This window comes from Zootoca vivipara, chromosome Z1 (genome assembly GCF_965207765.1).
Source record: "Zootoca vivipara chromosome Z1, rZooViv2.hap1.1, whole genome shotgun sequence".
Classification (NCBI taxonomy): Eukaryota; Metazoa; Chordata; class Lepidosauria; order Squamata; family Lacertidae; genus Zootoca; species Zootoca vivipara.
In genome coordinates this window covers 24,490,703-24,510,354 of record NC_142583.1, presented here as the reverse complement: position 1 = coordinate 24,510,354, position 19,652 = coordinate 24,490,703, and the positions used below count along the sequence as shown (strand labels likewise).

The 19,652-nt window shown below is 40.3% G+C and overlaps 2 protein-coding genes across 3 annotated transcripts; one reads left to right on the top strand and one right to left on the bottom strand.

The window, feature by feature from the left end:
* The first annotated feature begins 1,730 nt into the window (after nucleotides 1–1,730).
* Nucleotides 1,731–5,205, top strand: ANKRD37 (ankyrin repeat domain 37). Of its 2 annotated transcripts, XM_060278770.2 has the most exons (5): nucleotides 1,731–1,892; nucleotides 2,128–2,280; nucleotides 2,756–2,847; nucleotides 3,544–3,767; nucleotides 4,999–5,205. In XM_060278770.2, exons 1-5 carry the CDS (start codon nucleotides 1,866–1,868, stop codon nucleotides 5,001–5,003), a joined length of 501 nt encoding a protein of 166 aa, XP_060134753.2. In that variant the 5' UTR covers nucleotides 1,731–1,865; the 3' UTR covers nucleotides 5,004–5,205. The 2 variants fall into 2 exon arrangements, with proteins under 2 accessions (XP_060134753.2, XP_088517166.1); XM_088661040.1 differs by having other exon boundaries at nucleotides 1,754–1,892; nucleotides 3,544–5,205.
* Nucleotides 3,510–19,624, bottom strand: UFSP2 (UFM1 specific peptidase 2). The gene is made up of 12 exons (XM_035111750.3): nucleotides 19,486–19,624; nucleotides 17,763–17,841; nucleotides 15,901–16,084; nucleotides 15,740–15,806; nucleotides 15,142–15,299; nucleotides 13,393–13,585; nucleotides 12,208–12,354; nucleotides 11,454–11,618; nucleotides 10,229–10,353; nucleotides 8,504–8,580; nucleotides 6,291–6,415; nucleotides 3,510–5,802 (listed from the first exon to the last, which is right to left on the bottom strand). The coding sequence occupies exons 1-12, from the start codon at nucleotides 19,519–19,521 to the stop codon at nucleotides 5,716–5,718; spliced, it is 1,443 nt and encodes a 480-aa protein (XP_034967641.2). The 5' UTR covers nucleotides 19,522–19,624; the 3' UTR covers nucleotides 3,510–5,715.
* Nucleotides 19,625–19,652: the final 28 nt, after the last annotated feature.

Genomic DNA, 19,652 nt, shown 5'->3' with positions numbered 1-19,652 from the left:
ATACTACTGTATTTATAAACTGAGCATTAAGCAATATGGTTTCCATTTATATGGTGTGTGGTTCTAGATGTTTCCAGTTCTATTGTTTACAGTACTTGTATGGAGATATGTAATAACATACTTTAGCCAAGTCCGGCATAAGAAGCACAAAGGGTAGCAAGAGCAGCTGTTATCCCAAACTAATGAGTTGGCTTGCATGGATGAAAGATCCTGTGTTTGGCAACTACCGGTATTGACTGTCTCTGGGGCTCAGGGAGGCCCCCCCCCTTACTAATTCAGAATGAACTTATGTATGCATTTCCCCCCACACAGGACACAAAAGCAATTTGAGGAAGCAGTAATTTAAAACCAGGAAAATGATGGGGGTGAAGAAAACCCCAGCTTCTCAGCTGACTAAGTTCCTGTTTACTGATCTTAGCCACATCTATTGTTTGGCTCTTAGCCATTAACCAGATTTGCAGCCTTAGGCAAGCCACTATTTCTTTGTCTCCTATATGAAAATAACAGCACTCAGCTATGTCACCAGGCTGTTGTAAGGATTAGTAGAGATAACATATATGAAGCAATTAGTTTTTAATCATTATTTTCCTGGAGCATGGACAAATATCAATCCAAATTATTTTCTTGCTCATTACTTCCACCTAGATCCTCTCAAATATTTGAGACACCAGTGCTGAAGTAGTGAGCCACTTTTACACTTTAATATCTGCTCCATATGGAATTATTTCGTTCAAGTGTTTTCATGACCAGTCACATTGTAAGACTTCTTGCTTCACCTCTTATAGAAACAGGCTGCAGTTTAAAGGCATTTAAATATAGAGCCTGTGGTTGAACATAGAACTTGAGATTCCCATTAGGCTGCCCAGCATAGCTTTATCCTTGGCTAACAGGTTCTAGCAGGTATAACTCCCAGCTCTCAAACAATTGAACTGATTACCATGAGGTCCTGAGCCCAATTCAGTGTTAGTCTTTAACCTTTAAGGCTGCAATCCTAAACACACTTGCTAATAAATGCTAAGCCCCACTGAACACTCTTTAAAGAAACATGCCTATAACATTGAGCCATGAAGGCTGAAATTATCTGGGTCCAGGATATCTGAAGAAGCACTCCCCCATAGGCTTTCTCATACCTTAAATAAGAGAGGAGCTGCTATGGATGTCCCTTCATTCCGAGTTTTTGTGAGCAGTGACACCCAGCCAGCCAACCTTCTTTGTGATAGCATCGACTCTTTTGAAGCACCTTGCTAAGCGAGGCTCAGCTGGCTACCTCCTTCCCTACATCCAGGTAAGCGATTATGGTGTTGCTTATTTTTTTAGCGCCGTTATGGGTAGTTGACTGTTTTAATGCTTTGCAGCATTATCTTTTCTGGTTTCTGGCCTTATTTCTTTGCTTAAGTATCTCAAATGCATTTTATTCAAGACCCACTTCAGAAGGAAATGTCAATACTTATTACAGAGGGATTTTGCTTCCTGCCTTCTTCTCTGGAGGATGCTGCAAAGGGAGGGGGGCAGACTGCGGGTGGCTGAGTGTGTGGGTGTGTGATACGTGTCTAGCTGTACTGTGCTCCATGGCTGCCCCACCTGCCATAAACCTTTCCTGCTCCCTCACATCTCTAAGCATAGCAAACACAGGATGCATGGGGAAAGCCAATCAGGACACAGCAAGGCGGGTCGAGTTGCATGTGCTCTTGTTTGTGTACGTGCAAAAGACAGCTCCCGGCAGAGAGGGCGGGATTGCAGCTAGAGTGTCTCTCTTCTGCCAGTCTGGGGTTAGATTCACTGGATAGAGTAAAGCTGTGCTGGAAGTCAACCAATCCAACCACAACTTTTGCTGCAAGTGTACTGGAGGAAGGCAAGAAGAAATAATGTTACTGTTGGATTGCAACACAGAGGTAATGCTTGGAAAGCCTTTCTTTTTAATGTCTTGTGTTTTTAGATTTCTAGATGTTAACATTGCCGGTTAAACTCGCAGACTTTTAAGATCAATGAGAAGTCACACTTCTACAATGCAGCAAATGCTTCATCATTTTCATCATAATTTATTGGGAACCTTGGTTTTTGCTACTGAGGGGGTGGTAAATCACATTTATGAACAATAAATGTTTCAAACATTTATCTGACTTGTAGACTGATGGGCAGAGCCACCTTCTGGAAGCTGGGACTGAAGTGAATTTAGCTGCTGATGGATTTTGTCAGTCCCCAGCTCATCTGGCTGCTTGTGGAGGACATGCTTTCTTCCTACTTTGGCAACAGCAGACAGGAGCCAATCTGAACCAACAGGTATAAGTTATGTTTTCTATTTTTCAGGAAGGCAGTCTGGCTCCAACAGACCTCATCCTCTTAAACAATAGCTGTCCATTCCAGTGTAACACTAACACTATGAACAAGGTTGATGCAAAGCTAGATATGTCAGAATAGTTTTGATAGTACTTCAGTTTAGCATATACTAGGTGCCATTGTATAGCAAAATGTAAAAAAAATCACTATTTGGGGAGAGAGTAAGTTTGGTTACAATGCACATATTTTCCCAGTGTGGCCCAATCCAGAGAACTGTGGGCTGTACAGCTAATTCTGTTGCAGGTGTTGGTCTTGGTTTGTGAATTGTGCCCTGAAAGATGAGGATTTTTGGATTGGAGATTGTGGCAATTTTAAGTAGCGCAGCACTATGCAAGAGATCCCCACCACTTTTATAGTATCTGATTACAACCATTATGTATGGCTGTGTTTACAAAAGGAAACATCTCTATTTATTCAGGACTGGATTGGGGAAGCTCCAATTCACAAGGCAGCTAAAGTTGGGAGTTTGGAGTGTCTTACTTTGCTAGTTGCCAGTCATGCTGACATTGAGTAAGTGTACCAATTCAATTACTAATCACATAATGTATCCAAACAAAGCTATGGTGTTTATATTGAGGAAATGTGAATGGAGATTTGAATATGAATCCTAAAGTTAGCAACAACAGAAATGTAGTTATTACTGATCTCTTTAGTTTGGAGAAACAATGCAAGGAGAGGGGAATTATTACAGTAGAATTATTTTGATTAATTAAAATATGCTGTACAAGTTCAAATTGCAGTTTAATTTACGAATAATCACTTGCGCACAACTTTTACAATGGCCTTTGAGGTAAATTTGGTAAAGGATGGAAATTTAAGTCCCAATATACTTTAGTTAGATACACTTTGAAGTCTTACTGAAATCAAGGGGGCTTAAAATTAGCTATACCTAAATTTGTCATGTTGATTTCAACATAACAATTATGACCTTTAGTTAGATCAGAGCCATGGAGCACTATCTTACACATTTAGCCAGAAGTAGGTCCTATTGGACTCAATGTAATTTACTCCCCGAAAACAATGCACAGGATTCCCAACTAAACTAATTGAGACCCACTTTTGGGTAGGTATTTACAGAATTGCACCGTTAAAAGAGTTTAAAAAATTCATACTAGTTCACTTAACAATTGTTATTTCGCTTTACTTTATCAAAATAATAATAATCAGTCAAATGTATTGATTTTGTTTTAATTCTCTCTTTTTTAGCTTGCGCAATAATAATGGTGAAACAGCAGAAGACCTTGCATGGGCTTTTGGATTTTTGGATTGTGCACAGTTCCTCAGGAAAATGAAACACATTCAAAACAGGAAAGCAACAACACAGCTTAGTTACTCTCTGCATGATGACTGCTTGCTTAAAGACACAGAAGCAAGACAGAAACGAGCTTATGAAAGCAAGAGATCCATAAGCAAGAAGAGGAGATCAAATGGTATGGCATTTAGTTTTCACTAGACAATAGATACAAGGCAGCTTCTTCAAAGCACAATGTTTTATCTGACACAACTTCTGTCTGGTAAAAGACGTATCAAACAGACACAGTGAAAATGGACATACATGTATTCATTTGTATAGTAGGCTAGCTTACACACACACCCCAAACCTGGCAAGCAAGAAACCAGAGTTCAAGGGCATGTTCCAGCCATGCAAAAACACTCAGGCAGGGTGGGGTGTGGTGGAGATGAAGCACAGCTGGTGTGATGTGTGGCCTGGAGAGAGCTCCAGGACCAGACAGGAAGGCCTGGAAAGCCACATTTGACCTCTGAGCCCAAGGTTTCTCACCCCTGCCCTAGGACACTTCAATTACAGTAGTTTAAATACAAAATATATTTCAGATACTGTTAGTTATGCAACCTAATCCTGAACAGGTTTACTCAGAAGTAAGCCCATTGGATTTTAGTGGAAATTCCTAGTAAGAGTGTTTAGTATTACTGTCCCAGTCTAGGAACCCTATCCGTCCACCTTAAACAGCACCCATTTAATATTACCTCCTCCAATGTGAGGAATACAGATTGGATACTTATATAACATTATATATTGAGTGTCATTTCCTTACCACAGAGCAATATGCACTTAGAATTAAGGAGAAGGGCTCCTTCCAGGACAGGTAACAAGTATTTCACTTATTTGCCTAGTCATTCTCAACTCTCTTTTAAAAAGCCAAGTGCTACCGCAACCTCTCTTAACATTTTGAGAACACAGCCCCAAACAATTTTTAAAAATGTTTACAGTTCATAGCCATATTATTGTGCTCTTATGCTGGTACTGTATACCTGGTTATCTCCACTTATTTTAATTGGGTTATTCTGTGTATTCAAGTGTTGCTTTTTTTGTTTATTCTAAAGGGATTTTTTTTGTTTAAAAATTCTTCATGGTCATTATGTTGACTGCTTATGTAAGTTGGAAAACCGACATAAAATGGTCTAAACAAAAAAAGAAAGCTGTAACAACCCTGACATGGTGAATCTGTATGCATGAGGTGGGGGGGGGAGAGCATCTAAGCTGCCAAAGGGATAGGAGTAAGCAAATACCTCCCACAAAACTGATTTCTAAGACTAAGATATGCCAAGCTGAAACTGAGTGCTATGTATAGGTTAGCATATGCTTAATTCAGATGCAGGATTTATATATGAAATACAAATCTTTTCTTTGCATTTAAATAGAATAAAGATGAAGTCTTTGATGTCACGTGAAAGCCAATTATTGCAAGAAGATGTGTGAACGCTAAGAACTTTACAAAGAAATAAGTCTGCATCTCAAAACCAAATATTTTGAACAGTGCCTTCTAAGAAGGAGAATGGGTTGCTTCTTGAAGAAGATTTAAAAAATATTAATTCCTGTATTCACACAATAAAATATTTATGTATAAACTGTGCCCTCTCTTTCTACCATCTATGCCCCAAGTAACTATGTGACATCTAGCACTGATTTTGTGATTGGTATTTTGTTCCTTCCACAACAAATGCTCCATATATCACACACAAACACACTCAAGGAATGCTTATTAAAAATTAGCATTGTTGTGAGGTCCCAAGATCCACTTTACAAATACCTTTAACCAGTGTTCAAACAGAGGGTTAAAATGTACATGATTTTGTTGAGCAGCGTATACTCTGAACAGTTATGTATGGTATTGCGCTGTTAGGATCAGATTATAAATGCAGAAAGGCCAGCTATTAGGAAATAACAATGTTTAATAATCAGGTTTTATTTGAAACCCCCCTCATTATTTGGACACTAATATATTGGATTAGCATTTTTTTTAACAGGTGGTGAGCAACATAATACTATGTTAAGGTAAAATAATTAATCACTGCGTAAGTGTGTTTGTGTACTTTACAGAACTTCCGGTAGTTTACCATGATCATCTAAATAGCCATTTAAATAATTTTTGGTCGTTGAGGAAGACACAGGTTATAATAAGCATCTTTGTTCCAGAAATCTGGACCCTTCCATCCACACCAGCCCTGTATAGAAGAAAAACAATACACTGTTAAGTCTGTTGCTTCTAATAAAATAGCTGGCATTTTAGTAAAATTGATATGAATGTCAGAAGCTTTGTTCTACTAATTCATACACACAAAGGATAACAAAACACCTCTTGGTTTATTCAGCTCTGTTGGGAATGTGCAGCAGGAAACCTTGGCTTACGATTCTTCTTCTCTCTCCAACATGGCCAGATTGTAAACTTTTGCACCCACTTTTGATTATTGTTTAAAATTATGTCTGAAGCCTAAATTGTAATTAATCTTAAGCATGGCTTATTGCAACAAACCAGCTTCATAAACAATGGTTTGAAGATAGATTGTTTCTAAACAAGATACAGTTACATCACCATTTGTCAGGTAAAGATGAAACAAAATGCCATGGTTTAATGATGGAGAAGTGAATCGCAGACTTTTAAAAACATATCACAAAATATTCCCTTTCAGTATTAACATATGCAGAGTCTCACCTTTTCTAATATAATATGCAGATCCTCTGCTCCGGTATAATGTGGGTCTAGGATCAGAAATCTTATGTGCCCTGTGATCTCATTCCATGCTACTCCTAGAATTGTGTGAGCCAAGACTCCACCACCTGAATAGAGAAAAGGAGAGAAAGAAGATGGAGAGGTAAGACAGTACATTCAAAGACAAAATTATCATTTACTAATCATACTTTTAAATGATCAAGCAGGAAATTTTCATTTCCGAAAATCTAAAAGTCAATTCTAAAAGCCTTTCGTGGAAATGCATGGTAGAAGAAAACTCGACAAAGGCTGAAAGAAGCCAAAATGGACCTGTGCAGGAAATAAGCTATTATAGATAAACATGCATAGGACTGAAAATAAAGTGAGTTAACTCAGAAGGAATTCCAATTGTGTTCAATGAGGTTTACTCCTTAGTTAGTATTTTTAGAATTGCAGTCTGTTTTGTTTTGAGCAATATAACCACTCAAAGGGACATGGATGGCACTGTGGGTTAAACTTGGGCTTGCCAATCGAAAGGTTGGCGGTTTGAATCCCTGTGATGGGGTGAGCTCCCGTTGCTCAGTCCCAGCTCCTGCCAACCTAGCAGTTCGAAAGCACACCCAAAAGTGCAAGTAGATAAATAGGTACCGCTCCGGTGGGAAGGTAAACGGCGTTTCCCTGCGCTGCTCTGGTTTTGCCAGAAGTGACTTAGTCATGCTGGCCACATGACCCAGAAAAAACTGTCTGCGGAAGCAGACAAACGCTGGCTCCCTTGCCTGTAAAGCAAGATGAGTGCCGCAACCCCAGAGTGGTTCGCGACTGGACTAAATTGTCAGGGGTCCCTTTACCCACTCAAAACTGATAAGAAAACATCATGCATGATCCTTAAAATAAAAGTCATTTCTAGAGGTAGGTAGTCTAAAAAATATATATTCCCAAACAGTATGAAATATCTGCACAAAACAGAGTTTTTTAAGTGTCAACAGCAAGTTGAGAACGATGTACTGAAGAGATAAAAAAAGGAACACTGCATTTTCTGTCTCTGGAGGCTGACATAAGAGCACATCAAGTGGGCAAGCATAGGCTAAAGACTAAAATTGTAAAAGGAGGTCCTTTATCTTATTGGATGTTGACGTACACTACCCAGCTCATATGTTGTGTTATCCAATTAGTGGGAATGAAAGTTGTGTTGTTCCACCATGTGAAGAGCACCACTCTGGTGATGCTCGAATTGGGGCTGAGAGAACTGAATCATTTTGCTCCCACTCCCTCTTCTACAAACTTGGACCTTGGAAACTGAATAGAATATCTAAAATTACAGGAGACACCTTGGGCAGCTGATGTGGAAATCTTCTGAAAATATGACTGGGTGCAGTCAGTACATCTTTGCCACAGGTGGCATTTGTGAAAACAAATGGTAAGGAAGACATTCAAATTGTATGGATAATTACAAGGTCACTTGGAAAAAAAAGTTTAATTAAGTTCCATCTTATTTCTTAAGGTGGGACTTAATTAGACTTACTTTCCAAAGTAAGATAGGACAGAAACAACTAGTGGATGAAGGTCACCTACAGGTATACAGGGACTCTTATCTTGCTTAAGACTCCAGAAGATCTTTTTTCATTAAGGAGCCTCACACGGGATAAAAAATAAAAATAAATCACAGGCCAGATGTTTCTTTACTGCTGTTAAGCCACTTCAAAACTATCTAAAAAGCAAGATAAACAAAAGAAAGACTATGATTCACAATCATGTGGCGACAGAGGTTTTTGTTAGATTCCTGACAAGCTCTGCTTTTAAACACTGCATTCCTACATTGAACTAATAGACTCAACATGTCAGTAGTGAAAAAAGAGTTGCCACAGACATAGCTTTACATTCTGAACAGCTCTTCCCAAGACTGAATCACCTCTGAATGCAAATAGAGGATCACATGACTGAAAGGTGTCCATTTATAAAAAGGAAAATGTTGGTAGAAGCAGCTTTTCCTGGATTTGCTATTTTCTCCTGGGGAAATATAGTTGCAGAACATTCAAACATTTAACAAGCAATCCCTTATCTGTGTACTAAAGTAGCACAGTCCCAAGATAGGGGTTAAGAAAGTAACCAGAATCTCCAAAGCCAACACACTGTGCTTTTTGCTTTTAAAGGGTCAGTAGCATATTTAGAATAGAAAGGTTGGGATAACGTGGATTGGGTGGTATTTAAAATCTTACCAATCATCACTGGTGTTCCCTCAGTCTTGAAATGATTAGCAAGTTCTCTTCCCTGAGAAGCCAGCTCAGACCCTTGGCTAGAAGAAAAAGTTGTCATCGTTTTCAGCTCATGCTTAAATTGGGGGTGGGGGTGGGTTAATGAAAGCCACAAGTTCCAATCCATTATGTTCCTCACAATCATGCACACCACAGCCTGCTAAAAACAGTAACATCACAAAAGACTGAGCCCCCTCTGCCTCCCCCCTGACCTGTGTTTTGAGTATTGGTTTCAGCAGTACCCATCTAAGGTGTGTTGCAATGGATTCCCCTGAAAACACGGTAGTCAGAACTACTGGTAACGTGTAAGTTGCAGCATTCTCAGTTGAAAAAAACCACCTCATTTTAAGTACTTCAACAGATGAATGGTATACTGGATTTTCCTATTTCCATTAGAGAGATAGTGGAAGGAATGATAATTGGCATTGCCACCTATGACAAATAGTTACCAAGCGTTATCTTTTTTCAATATATTCTTCATGAAACTATACAGCATACAGGTCAGTGTATTAAGCTGCACTCTTCATAACACAAATTAGGAACTTATATAGCTTGGTCTCTACCCCCATTGTACTGAGGTCCAGTACTGAGGGCCTTCTGGCGGTTCCCTTGTTGCAATAAGCCAAGTTGCAGGGAACCAGGCAGAGGGCCTTCTCGGTGGTGGCGCCTGCCCTGTGGAACGCCCTCCCATCAGATGTCAAAGAGAAAAACAGCTACCAGATTTTTGGAAGACATCTGAAGGCAGCCCTGTTTAGGGAGGCTTTTAATGTTTAATAGATTATATTATTTCATTTTTCTGTTGGAAGCCGCCCAGAGTGGCTGGGGAACCCCAGCCAGATGGGTGGGGTGTAAATAATAATAATAATAATAATAATAATAATAATAATAATAATTATTATTATTATTATTATTATTATTATTAAAAACAGCATATAGATTACACATTAAAGGGAAATCTCCAAGGTGCTCTACGTCTGCTATGAAAACCTTACTGCTGGTATGTCTGTCAGTCCCAATAATAAAAATCTAAAGCAAACTGTATGCTGCTTCTAACAGTGACAGAAAATAACATTAGGACATTCTTTTACCTAGAAACTGGAATCAATTTTACAAAGGTTATAGTATTATATCAGTGGTAAAAATGTTGTGTTTGGTCTAGAATGAAATTACAATTGAATAAAATGTTCGGTCTTTAATTCCATTTTAGAGTTGACCACCATAAATAAAATAATCCAGAATTAATATATTTTTACAGTCTCTTGATAATGAACATAATGGTCACTAAATGACAAAATATCCAATCGCTATCCACTCAGGTGCTGACTGCGCTTCTTTTTGTTAACATGGAATCTGGTGCCTTATCTGTCATTTAATGGTGTATTCTATGATTTGTGCTTTGGTATTGTGGCTCATCCTCTGAGTCACTTGTTTCTTCACCTGATTCTTGAGCCATATTGGTTTTGTTAGAAATTAGGAACAGGGGAAGCTACCATGCACTGAGTCAGACCACTGATCCATCAGTATTGTTTACACTTACTGGTAGTAGCTCTTCAGCGTTTCAAGCAGCAGTTAATTCCCAGCTTTACCTACAGATGCTGGGGATTAAAGCTGGAACATTTTGCATGCAAATCATGTGTTCTGCCGCTGAGCTGCAGAACCTTCCTCAGTTTTTCCCATGAGCATTCTTACCTGACGAAGAGTATTTTTGAAGTTATCCCTAGGAGTTGATTCAGTACAAGCTGCACTTCGATAGAACCAATCCATTGGCGTGATCCAACAAATCCCGGTTGCTTGTCTCCAACATCAACTAGAGCCTTTGGAACCATCACAAATGAAAATACAAAAGTAACATGTCATTTGTACCAGAACTGTAATAATAATAATAATAATAATAATAATAATAATAATAATAATAGCCTCTATACTACTATTTAATAATAGCCTCTATACTACTATTATGAGAGCTGGACCATCAAGAAGGCTGATCGCCGAAGAATTGATGCTTTTGAATTATGGTGCTGGAGGAGACTCTTGAGAGTCCCATGGACTGCTAGAAGATCAAACCTATCCATTCTTAAGGAAATCAGCCCTGAGTGCTCCCTGGAAGGACAGATCGTGAAGCTGAGGCTCCAATACTTTGGCCACCTCATGAGAAGAGAAGAATCCTTGGAAAAGACCCTGATGTTGGGAAAGATTGAGGGCACTAGGAGAAGGGGACGACAGAGGACAAGATGGTTGGACAGTGTTCTCGAAGCTACGAACATGAGTTTGACCAAACTGCGGGAGGCAGTGGAAGACAGGAGTGCCTGGCGTGCTATGGTCCATGGGGTCACGAAGAGTCGGACACGACTAAACGACTAAACAACAACAACAACAACTACTATTTTAAATCTGGTTTATTAGAAATGGGATAAAGAGGGGAAAATATTTATCTTTACAAAATTAAAATTATTCATCACAATTGATACGCAATTTTATTAACATAAGGTGGTGCTGTGGGAAAAGCTTCTTAGGCTAAAATTGACTTGAGATGTTACATCTGACACTAAAACTGTTCCAGCCATAATAAAGTTTGCTTTTAGCCAGTATATGATAAATATCAAAATAGAAAATGTATATAACTGTAATTTTAGGCTAGACTAGGATCCTTCTGCCCAACATGGTGTATGCAGGAGCCGTTTATCACGTGAGTGTCCATTTCCAATCTAAAGCGGAATGCAGACACAGGTTTACCAGCTCAGTGCTGCAGTGATGGGGCACAAACATAAAGTGGAGTACCCAATCATTCAAAATGCAAGTTTCAGAAATGTCAAACCGCATATAGTCTGGTAAGTGCAGGTGGGCTATACCAAACATACAATTCTACTGGGAGCTGTTGTTTTTCAAGGAACCCAAACCTGGAAGTCTTCAGTACCTGTTGGATTTCCTTGTGTGTTGGTATTGACCGGTCCATGTATCCCTGATGCCTGAACCATGAGCATATGGTCTGTAGTGACCGATAGGCACAGCCCCAGCCATTATCATCAATATGATCCTGCATGTAATGATGGTAACTATATGTGCCATATACCAAATACACCTGGGTAGGAAAGAAAAAGCACGTTGTAGTCCTGCATGTCAGGTTCAGAATATTATTATGATAGTAATTTTGTATTTCAAATTGGTATTTTTATTGCTATTACTAATTTTATTAAAAGTATTTTTACTAAAGATTTCTGGGGGCCGTAAAAACCAACAATATACAGTAATTTAAAATATATGCTACTAAAGGGGAAAAAGGATGGAGAACCAACAGGAAAGCAAGGTAGTAATTCTTCATAATTTGTCATAAAATGTTTAATGACCATGTGGAACAGCCATTGAGAAAGAAGTCCGGGAAGAGCTGTCTAAGAGCAGCTAGTCCCATCGTGTGTTCTGTGCTGTCTCCCCTCTCCTTTCAATACTGCCAGTATATTTCCCAGTAGAAGACAGATAGTGAATTTGTTTGCAAATTAGGGGACTGGAACTAAGATACTGCTAAGTATGCATGCACTAGGAAGAACCATCAATGTCAAAATGTTAGCTGAAATTCCCAAGAAGAGCCTCCCAGTTCTCTTGCAATGCAGTCAGCATATGTACCTGTTTCCTTATTGGGCCATTAGATGAGAGCAAGTAAAAATGAAACTCACCATCCCAGACTCTATACCAGGTGGGTTGAGATGTACATGTGGGTTCCTGAGATATCCATCTTTGAATGGTTCATCTGGAAAATGATAGGCATTAGCCCTTCGGAAATAAGGTCTGTCAAACGGTAGATTAAACCGTCTATGTAATTCCTAAAAGCAAAGTAAAAATGAGAGAGGGTATATCCATAGAAAACAGAAAAGCCTTTGCAAATTTCAAGCCATCAAGCTCTACCCAGGGCTCCACTCATGTGTAATGGATTCTCTGAAGGCAGAACCAGATGTTGTGAGAGATGTGCGGATGACACGGAATCCAGTAACCTAGCATTTCTTCTTTCTCTTTGCCCGGATAATATGAAGAGGAAAAAAACATGTGGCAGCATCATGCTCCAACTTTCTCTCACCCCACAAAAAAGCAACCCGTGAAATAGCGCAGGAAAAGGGAAAGCTTGGAATTTGATGACATCACATTACATCCTTCATTTCTGTGCATGTTACCAGAGGAGGGAGCCATGTCGCACTACAGCTTTTGGCAGTAGCCACACACATATATCACAATGTCTGGCTTTGTTTGTATTGAGTGCACAGCACACACTATAAGGAATCCCTGTGCAAATACAGAGCAATTTGTATATAGAAAAGACACACCCACTCTCTGCAGGCCACACCCCCACTAGATGTGCTCCATACATTCCTTGAAGACTTTTGCCTGGCTGAAAGGTCTCCTGCATAATGCCTCTTGCTTAACTGGATGGAGGTTGGAGAAGCAAAAGTGAATGAAGAAAACAGATTTCTGCATGGCTGTAAGGTAGCCTATTTTACAAAAGTAAGCATTAGAGTTATATCCACTTGATCCACTCACTTTTGCTTCTGGACACACCCAGCATCAGCATGCAGCCCAAGGAGGGTTTCCTATGGGGGGATGTGACCTTCAGGCTGAAAACAGTCCCCCACTCTTGTGCTATTTTAAAAATATCATAGTTGGAAAAACAGTATACATCATAATGTGTATGGCAGTAGACATAGGCCACTTCATAGCAATGAACTTCAGTACATAGAACCTAAAGGTCAGATTAGTTTAACAAAGGGAACAACTATACATTACTTTTACTAATAATTATATAATGTAAAATTATTAACTATGCCGAGTTTTAGTTATCACCATCCAAACAATCTTTCAACATAAGGTACCTGTCTGTAAGTCTCCAATTTCTGATCAGAAACGCCTGTAGGATATGAGACTGTTACAAGATGTTTTTTTCCTGGTAGCATGAAATGAAATTGTTCAGGCACCACAACAGTTGTTCCTTGCATATATTTCAAAATGCACTTTTCCATATCGGTTAGCTGTGTATGAATCGCATTCACCAGGAGACTTCGTACACTGCAAAATATTGATGGAACTATTTAAGAACATCAGAAAATCAGAATGACTTTTTTACTCACAAACTATGTGCATTCTTCAAGAGATGGAGAAGAAGTCCCATAATAAGCTGCTTTGCTACACTTTATACAGTTGTATCTATACTGGGGTTAATGAGAATTGACCGGTGAATGTGCATATGCGAAAGAAGGCATGGAGCATGTGCTCAAGATGACAGAATTGATAGGGGATTTTGCACATTGGTCAATGTTTTAGATTACAGAGTCTAATAAAAAACTTAGGATACATCTAAATAGCTTTTTGCAGCTTTTTTTAATTTATCAGAAGCTTTTGATATGGAAAAGAGAGACCGTATCAGGAAACAATTGAAAGAAACCAATATAGACTGAGGATTACTCACTTAAATTCAATAACGAGACTGGCACATATATAAGAGTAAAAGGAACTTGGCTATTGGCACCTAGTCAGTTTAATATTTATATAAATGGCAGTCTATATATTGGAAACAGAGGATGCATGCTCCACTGCAATACATGGCAGGATTACATTGTACTACATACTATCTCTTCCTTGCTTAGGCTTGAAGAAACCTTTTAAAAGGTTTATAACATTTTGCATGGGACGCGGGTGGCATTGTGGGTTAAACCACAGAGCCTAGGGCTTGCCGATCAGAAGGTCAGTGGTTCGAATCCCCGCGATGGGGTGCGCTCCCGTTGTTCGGTCCCAGCTCCTGCCAACCTAGCAGTTCGAAAGCATGTCAAAGTGCAAGTAGATAAAGAGGTACCGCTCCAGCGGGAAGGTAAACGGCGTTTCCGTGTGCTGCTCTGGTTCACCAGAAGCGGCTTAGTCATGCTGGCCACATGACCTGGAAGCTGTACGCCAGCTCCCTCGGCCAATAGAGCTAGATGAGCGCCGCAACCCCAGAGTTGGTCACGACTGGACTTAATGGTCAGGGGTCCATTTACCTTTTAACATTTTGTATGCATAAATATAAACTAGCACTACCCAAATTTTACCAACACTGTGCCTTTTTCTATTCGCATCATGGAGTAGCTGAAACACAATTTCTCTCAAGCCCAATGAAGATAACTATTCCAGGGCCGGCACTAGGGGTAGGCTGGGTGGCGTGGGGTGCTAGGGCGGCGTGCGTGGTGCGCTGCGCCCGCCCACCAGCCGCAGCAAGAAACGGAGCGGGGTGGGGGCGCCGGAGCGATCTCCGCACCACAGCGCCAGACGTGCTTGAGACGGCCCTGAACTTTTCCCTGCCAGAAGATTTTAATTTATTTCCAAGTGCATAACCTCTAGTTGTAACATTGGGCTATGTCATGCAAACCTTTAGGTATTTCAGTCTTTCTGAACAATCTACTTCTTGGGCAACTACTTTTCTGAGTAACAAGATAACAATTCAGCACACTTCTTTTTGCCCTAATTATTACAACTGTAGATTTAAGGATGTTATAAAATTCAGCAGAGATATACCCACCTTCGCATAATAAATATGCAAACATCATACAATAAAAATACTCAAGCACATCCTTTATGCATAATCCACTTACTTCCGCCACATTTCTTCTGGAGACACAGAGACAACAGCATCAACTGGCAATGTCATGCTTATGTAGTGATGCCCCCTGCTCTCCTTTTCAATGATTGGAGAAAGAGGATCTAACGAAGTTGTCATTTCCAGCATAAGATCTATATTTACTATAGGTTGCTGTAAATAATAAAAAAATTAATGTGCAAGCTGTGCAGTTTACCGCCCCCACCCCAGTTATTATGTTTTCCTTAAAAAAGCACAAAATATTTTTTGTGGAGGAAAATCTCATTCTTAAAATTGACCATGTTAAAAGGGTTAAACACCTTTCTCCTCCAAGCATCACAGTTCCAATCCAAATTAGGTGACCTGTAACTGCATTTAAAAGAAATTAAGAGACAAAGATATCTAACATCTCCTCTAATTTGTGCGACAGACTTGCAAGGAGGTGGGGTGGGGGGGTTGAGTTGACTGATCAATCCACTAGTGCAGTATTATATCAAAAATCTGAATGTGTAAACTTCTGCATTTACACCAAATGCATGATTTGGCTATAAAAATGTCATAATGGTTTCATTCACTCAGTTCTACAAAGCCATAGCAAGGAAAGGTAAACATACCAGTTCTTGTAACTTTTTATCTTTCTTTTTTGAAAACCTGCGTTTGTTATCATCTTCCTGCTCAAATCTGAAAAACAGTAATAAAATCAACTTATACTGAGAAATGAGTATACTACCAGAACCCTCAAATATCATTCTTATTTTTGTTGAGCTATACTCACTGAATAAATCGTAGTATTTCCTTACATGCAGAATCATCTGTAAGCTCTATTGCAACTGAATTTTTCCCACTATTTGGCCACAGATACACCGAGCTGTGACAGATTCTGAATACCAGCACATCTGAAGCCAGTTTGGCTGTAAGATCACTGAAAACATATTTCAGTGCCTCTTTTGTTGACGAATCTAAAACACACAGAGAAAACAAAGAAGATGAAAGAAATTGAGGAGCTAGTTGCACACTTTAAATATTCTGAAGGATGATGTAACAAAAAGAAATAGTAATTCTTCACTCTCTCACTGTGCATGACAAGAAGCTGTGATTGTTCATTGAAAGTAAAGGTTTAAAATTAAAGAACTTCCTCACAACAGGAGCAAAAAAACCCCAAGGAGGTAAGCTGCTTGGGGAACTTTGGAAACCTGCCCCTTTTGGCATTGTTTGTTGTTTAGTCGTGTCTGACTCTTCATGACCCCATGGACCAGAGCACGCCTTTTGGCATACATGTGACCTAACTTTTCTATATGATTTTCATTAATACATCTGATGTCATGCCAAAGAATGTTGCACTTATTCTACAATTCTCCTACAGGACAATTCCATCCCCAGTCATGTAGCAGCAAAGCACAGAGCAGAGGAATCACTGTCACTTCTGCAGCCTGGTCACTCATGTTGGCTAGTCCAACACACACACACACGACTTATAAGTTTTTTTAAATGTAGATTTTACACAAGCAGTACAAATTGAAATATAGGCTTATGACCAACAGTCCATATGCTTCCTAAAAGTGACTCAGGAATCACTTGCTATTATTGAACAATATGTTGCAAACTTTTGCTTGATGTATACAAAACAGGACAAACATTTCAATTCTGCTTTTAAAATTAGCAATGCACAGTAATAAAATGAGCAAAGTAAACTAGTACATGAAAAGTACCCTATAGACAGCCACTTCCGCTTTAGCCATCATATTCTTAAAACACATTTATTTGAAGCTGCATTATTTCCATAGAAATTCAAACTCCTTTAGTTGTCAAAACTATTTGCTAAAGTGAAAGCATAAAGCTGCCTCAGACCTACTTGCCCATCTACCCCATTGTTATCTGACTGGTAATGACTCTCCAGGATCTCAGGTAGAAGTTTTTCCCATCTTCTGCTACCTCACCATTTTAAATGAAATAGTCCCGGGACTGAACGTGGAACCTCTGATATGCTCTGCCTACTTTTCTGTGGTATCCTTAACTTGGGAAGGAGGATGGAATCACCCAGCTTCAACTACTAATTTTTCAAGCAGACCACTTAACAAATTAGAGGCACAAGTGCTTGTGCTGATTTTCTGGTCAACTTTGGATGCTGCCCATAAAACCAACATTGGCTCATTCACTTTCTGCTGCTTTGTATTATGTTTATAGTAAAGGTAAAGGGACCGCTGACCATTAGGTCGAGTCGTGACTGACTCTGGTGTTGCGGTGCTCATCTCGCATTATTGGCCGAGGGAGCCGGCGTACAGCTTTCAGGTCATGTGGCCAGCATGACAAACCGCTTCTGGTGAACCAGAGCAGGACACGTAAACACCGTTTACCTTCCCGCCGGAGCAGAACCTATTTATCTACTTGCACTTTGATGTGCTTTCGAACTGCTAGGTTGGCAGGAGCTGGGACCGAGCAACAGGCGCTCACCCCGTCACGGGGATTCGAACTGCCGACCTTCTGATCGGCAAGCCCTAGGCTCAGTGGTTTAACCCACAGCGCCACCCATGTCCCTTTATATGCTTTATATGCTGATGCAAAACCAGAGAAAGTTATACTGCAAAAGGACCCACTGCTTGCTGTTGTGCTAACACAGTGTTTGACATGAAGACTCACCATCAGTGGTGGCAAGTTGAAATGCCAGATCAAGGCCTCCTCTTATTCTAAAAAGTATGTCCATAGTCTCTAATATGACCTATTTGGAGGGTAAGAAAAAGTTGAGTTAGTATGAAGAGCTGCTGCTTTGGTTGTAAATTTTCACAAGTTGTGAGTGTGGCCCATGCCTAACACTCAATTCTACTCTCCATGCATCAAAACTGTATGTTATTAATGTGCTGAATCTCATTTATAAGATGAAACTAATACAACACACCTCTACTTCACAATGGAACTGAAATATGGAGCAGGACTGGACTCAAACTGAGATTTGAGTGCTCAGGAATGCTCAGATCCAGTCTCATGATAAGGCCATGACAGCAATCACAAAAAGCCAGTTGACATTTTGTTAATCTTAAGACTGAATAAAAAAGGTGCAACTGTGCTTAAGGAAAATTGTGCTAGGCACCATGTTTACATACTGTATTAATGTACAAATCCTCGAGTTTCCTGTCTGCTAAGGGAAGCTCATTTAGTATCTGTGCGCGGGAAATGTGCAACAAATGCTGGCCATAGCCACAACAGGTCTCTTCTGTTGGCTCCTATTAACATAACTGCTTAATTTGATCATTATTTAAGGTTGCATCTTATATGAATTAAATGCCATTTCATTTATTGCAACCCTAGTAAAAAGTAAAGGACCCCTGACAGTTAAGTCCAATTGCAAACGACTCGCTTTGCAGTTTTCTGAGTCATGTGGCCAGCATGACTAAGCTGCTTCTGGTGAAACCAGAGCAGCACACAGAAACGTTGTTTACCTTCCTGCCGAAGCAGTACCTATTTATCTACTTGCACTTTGACGTGCTTTTGAACTGCTAGGTTGGCAGGAGAAGGGACCAAGCAATGGGAGCTCACCCTGTTGCAGGGATTCGAACCGCCCACCTTCGGATCAGCAAGCCCTAGGCTCAGTGGTTTAGACCACAGCGCCACTCGCGTACTAGACTAATTTAAAATTTGTACATCAGACTTTGGAGCAGGTATTTAGTAGTACACAACCCACCCAGCCTTACACAACCCACCCAGGCAAGCCTGTCCCAAGTCATCCACACATTGGATTTGTCTGCCTGTAAAGTGTCACGTGCATAGGCTAGTATAACCTGGTTGTCTCCCAGATTCTTTTTTATTGTTATCATTTTAGGGTTGTTGTTCTTCTTGTATTACCCCAAATCAGAACTGGGCCTGGACAGGCTGGATATTTTCTTCACCATCATGTTTATATCCCACCCCACTCAAAGGAGTAAAAAAGAAAAATGGCAGTCACGGTTCCTCATTGTATCTTCACAACGACCCTGTGAGGTAGGTTAGGTTGGAAGACGGTGCCTGGCCCAATGTGAGCTTTATGGCCCTGTAGGCATTTGAACTTTTGTCTTCCAGGTCTTGATTCACTTATTATATTCCTCCACCTTACTCCATATTCTTGCTGGTGGGGAAAATGGAGAGGTTGGTAAACTAGGGGGAACCCGGTCTTTCCTCTCATTGGCCACGCCAACTCCAGTGCCCACCGGCTTCATGGCAGATTTAAATTTATGCCCCGGGAAGGAGGCACTGTTTTGTTGGCAGAGCCAGAGGAGCCCCATGGCAGCATCGCGACCATCCCCCAGCCCCCTCTCTCCTTCTTCTTTGTCCCCTCACAGCGACCCCTTCCTCGCGCGAGGAGAGAGCGGCGGTTACCCGCGTCACTTACCACGTCCGTCAACGGCACGCTCAGGGGCGGCTGCATGGCTCCTCCCACTCAACCTGAGGCAAGGTTAGAGCTGCTCCTCTGCACACGCCCCTAACGAGCTGACACGTCACCCTCTCGCTGCGTCTCCAGGGCAAAGCAAATACACCCCTCTGCGTTTTTTTGTTTAA

Coding starts and splice junctions, on each gene's coding strand:
- ANKRD37 (XM_088661040.1), top strand. CDS start 1,866: ATGTTACTGTTGGATTGCAACACAGAG. Junction 2,281..2,755: donor GAGCCAATCTGAACCAACAG/GTATAAGTTATG, acceptor CTATTTATTCAG/GACTGGATTGGGGAAGCTCC. Junction 2,848..3,543: donor GCCAGTCATGCTGACATTGA/GTAAGTGTACCA, acceptor TCTCTTTTTTAG/CTTGCGCAATAATAATGGTG.
- UFSP2 (XM_035111750.3), bottom strand. CDS start 19,521: ATGCAGCCGCCCCTGAGCGTGCCGTTGACGGACGTG. Junction 16,085..17,762: donor TCAACTTGCCACCACTGATG/GTGAGTCTTCAT, acceptor TGTGTGTTTTAG/ATTCGTCAACAAAAGAGGCA. Junction 10,354..11,453: donor CACACAAGGAAATCCAACAG/GTACTGAAGACT, acceptor ATGGTTCCAAAG/GCTCTAGTTGATGTTGGAGA.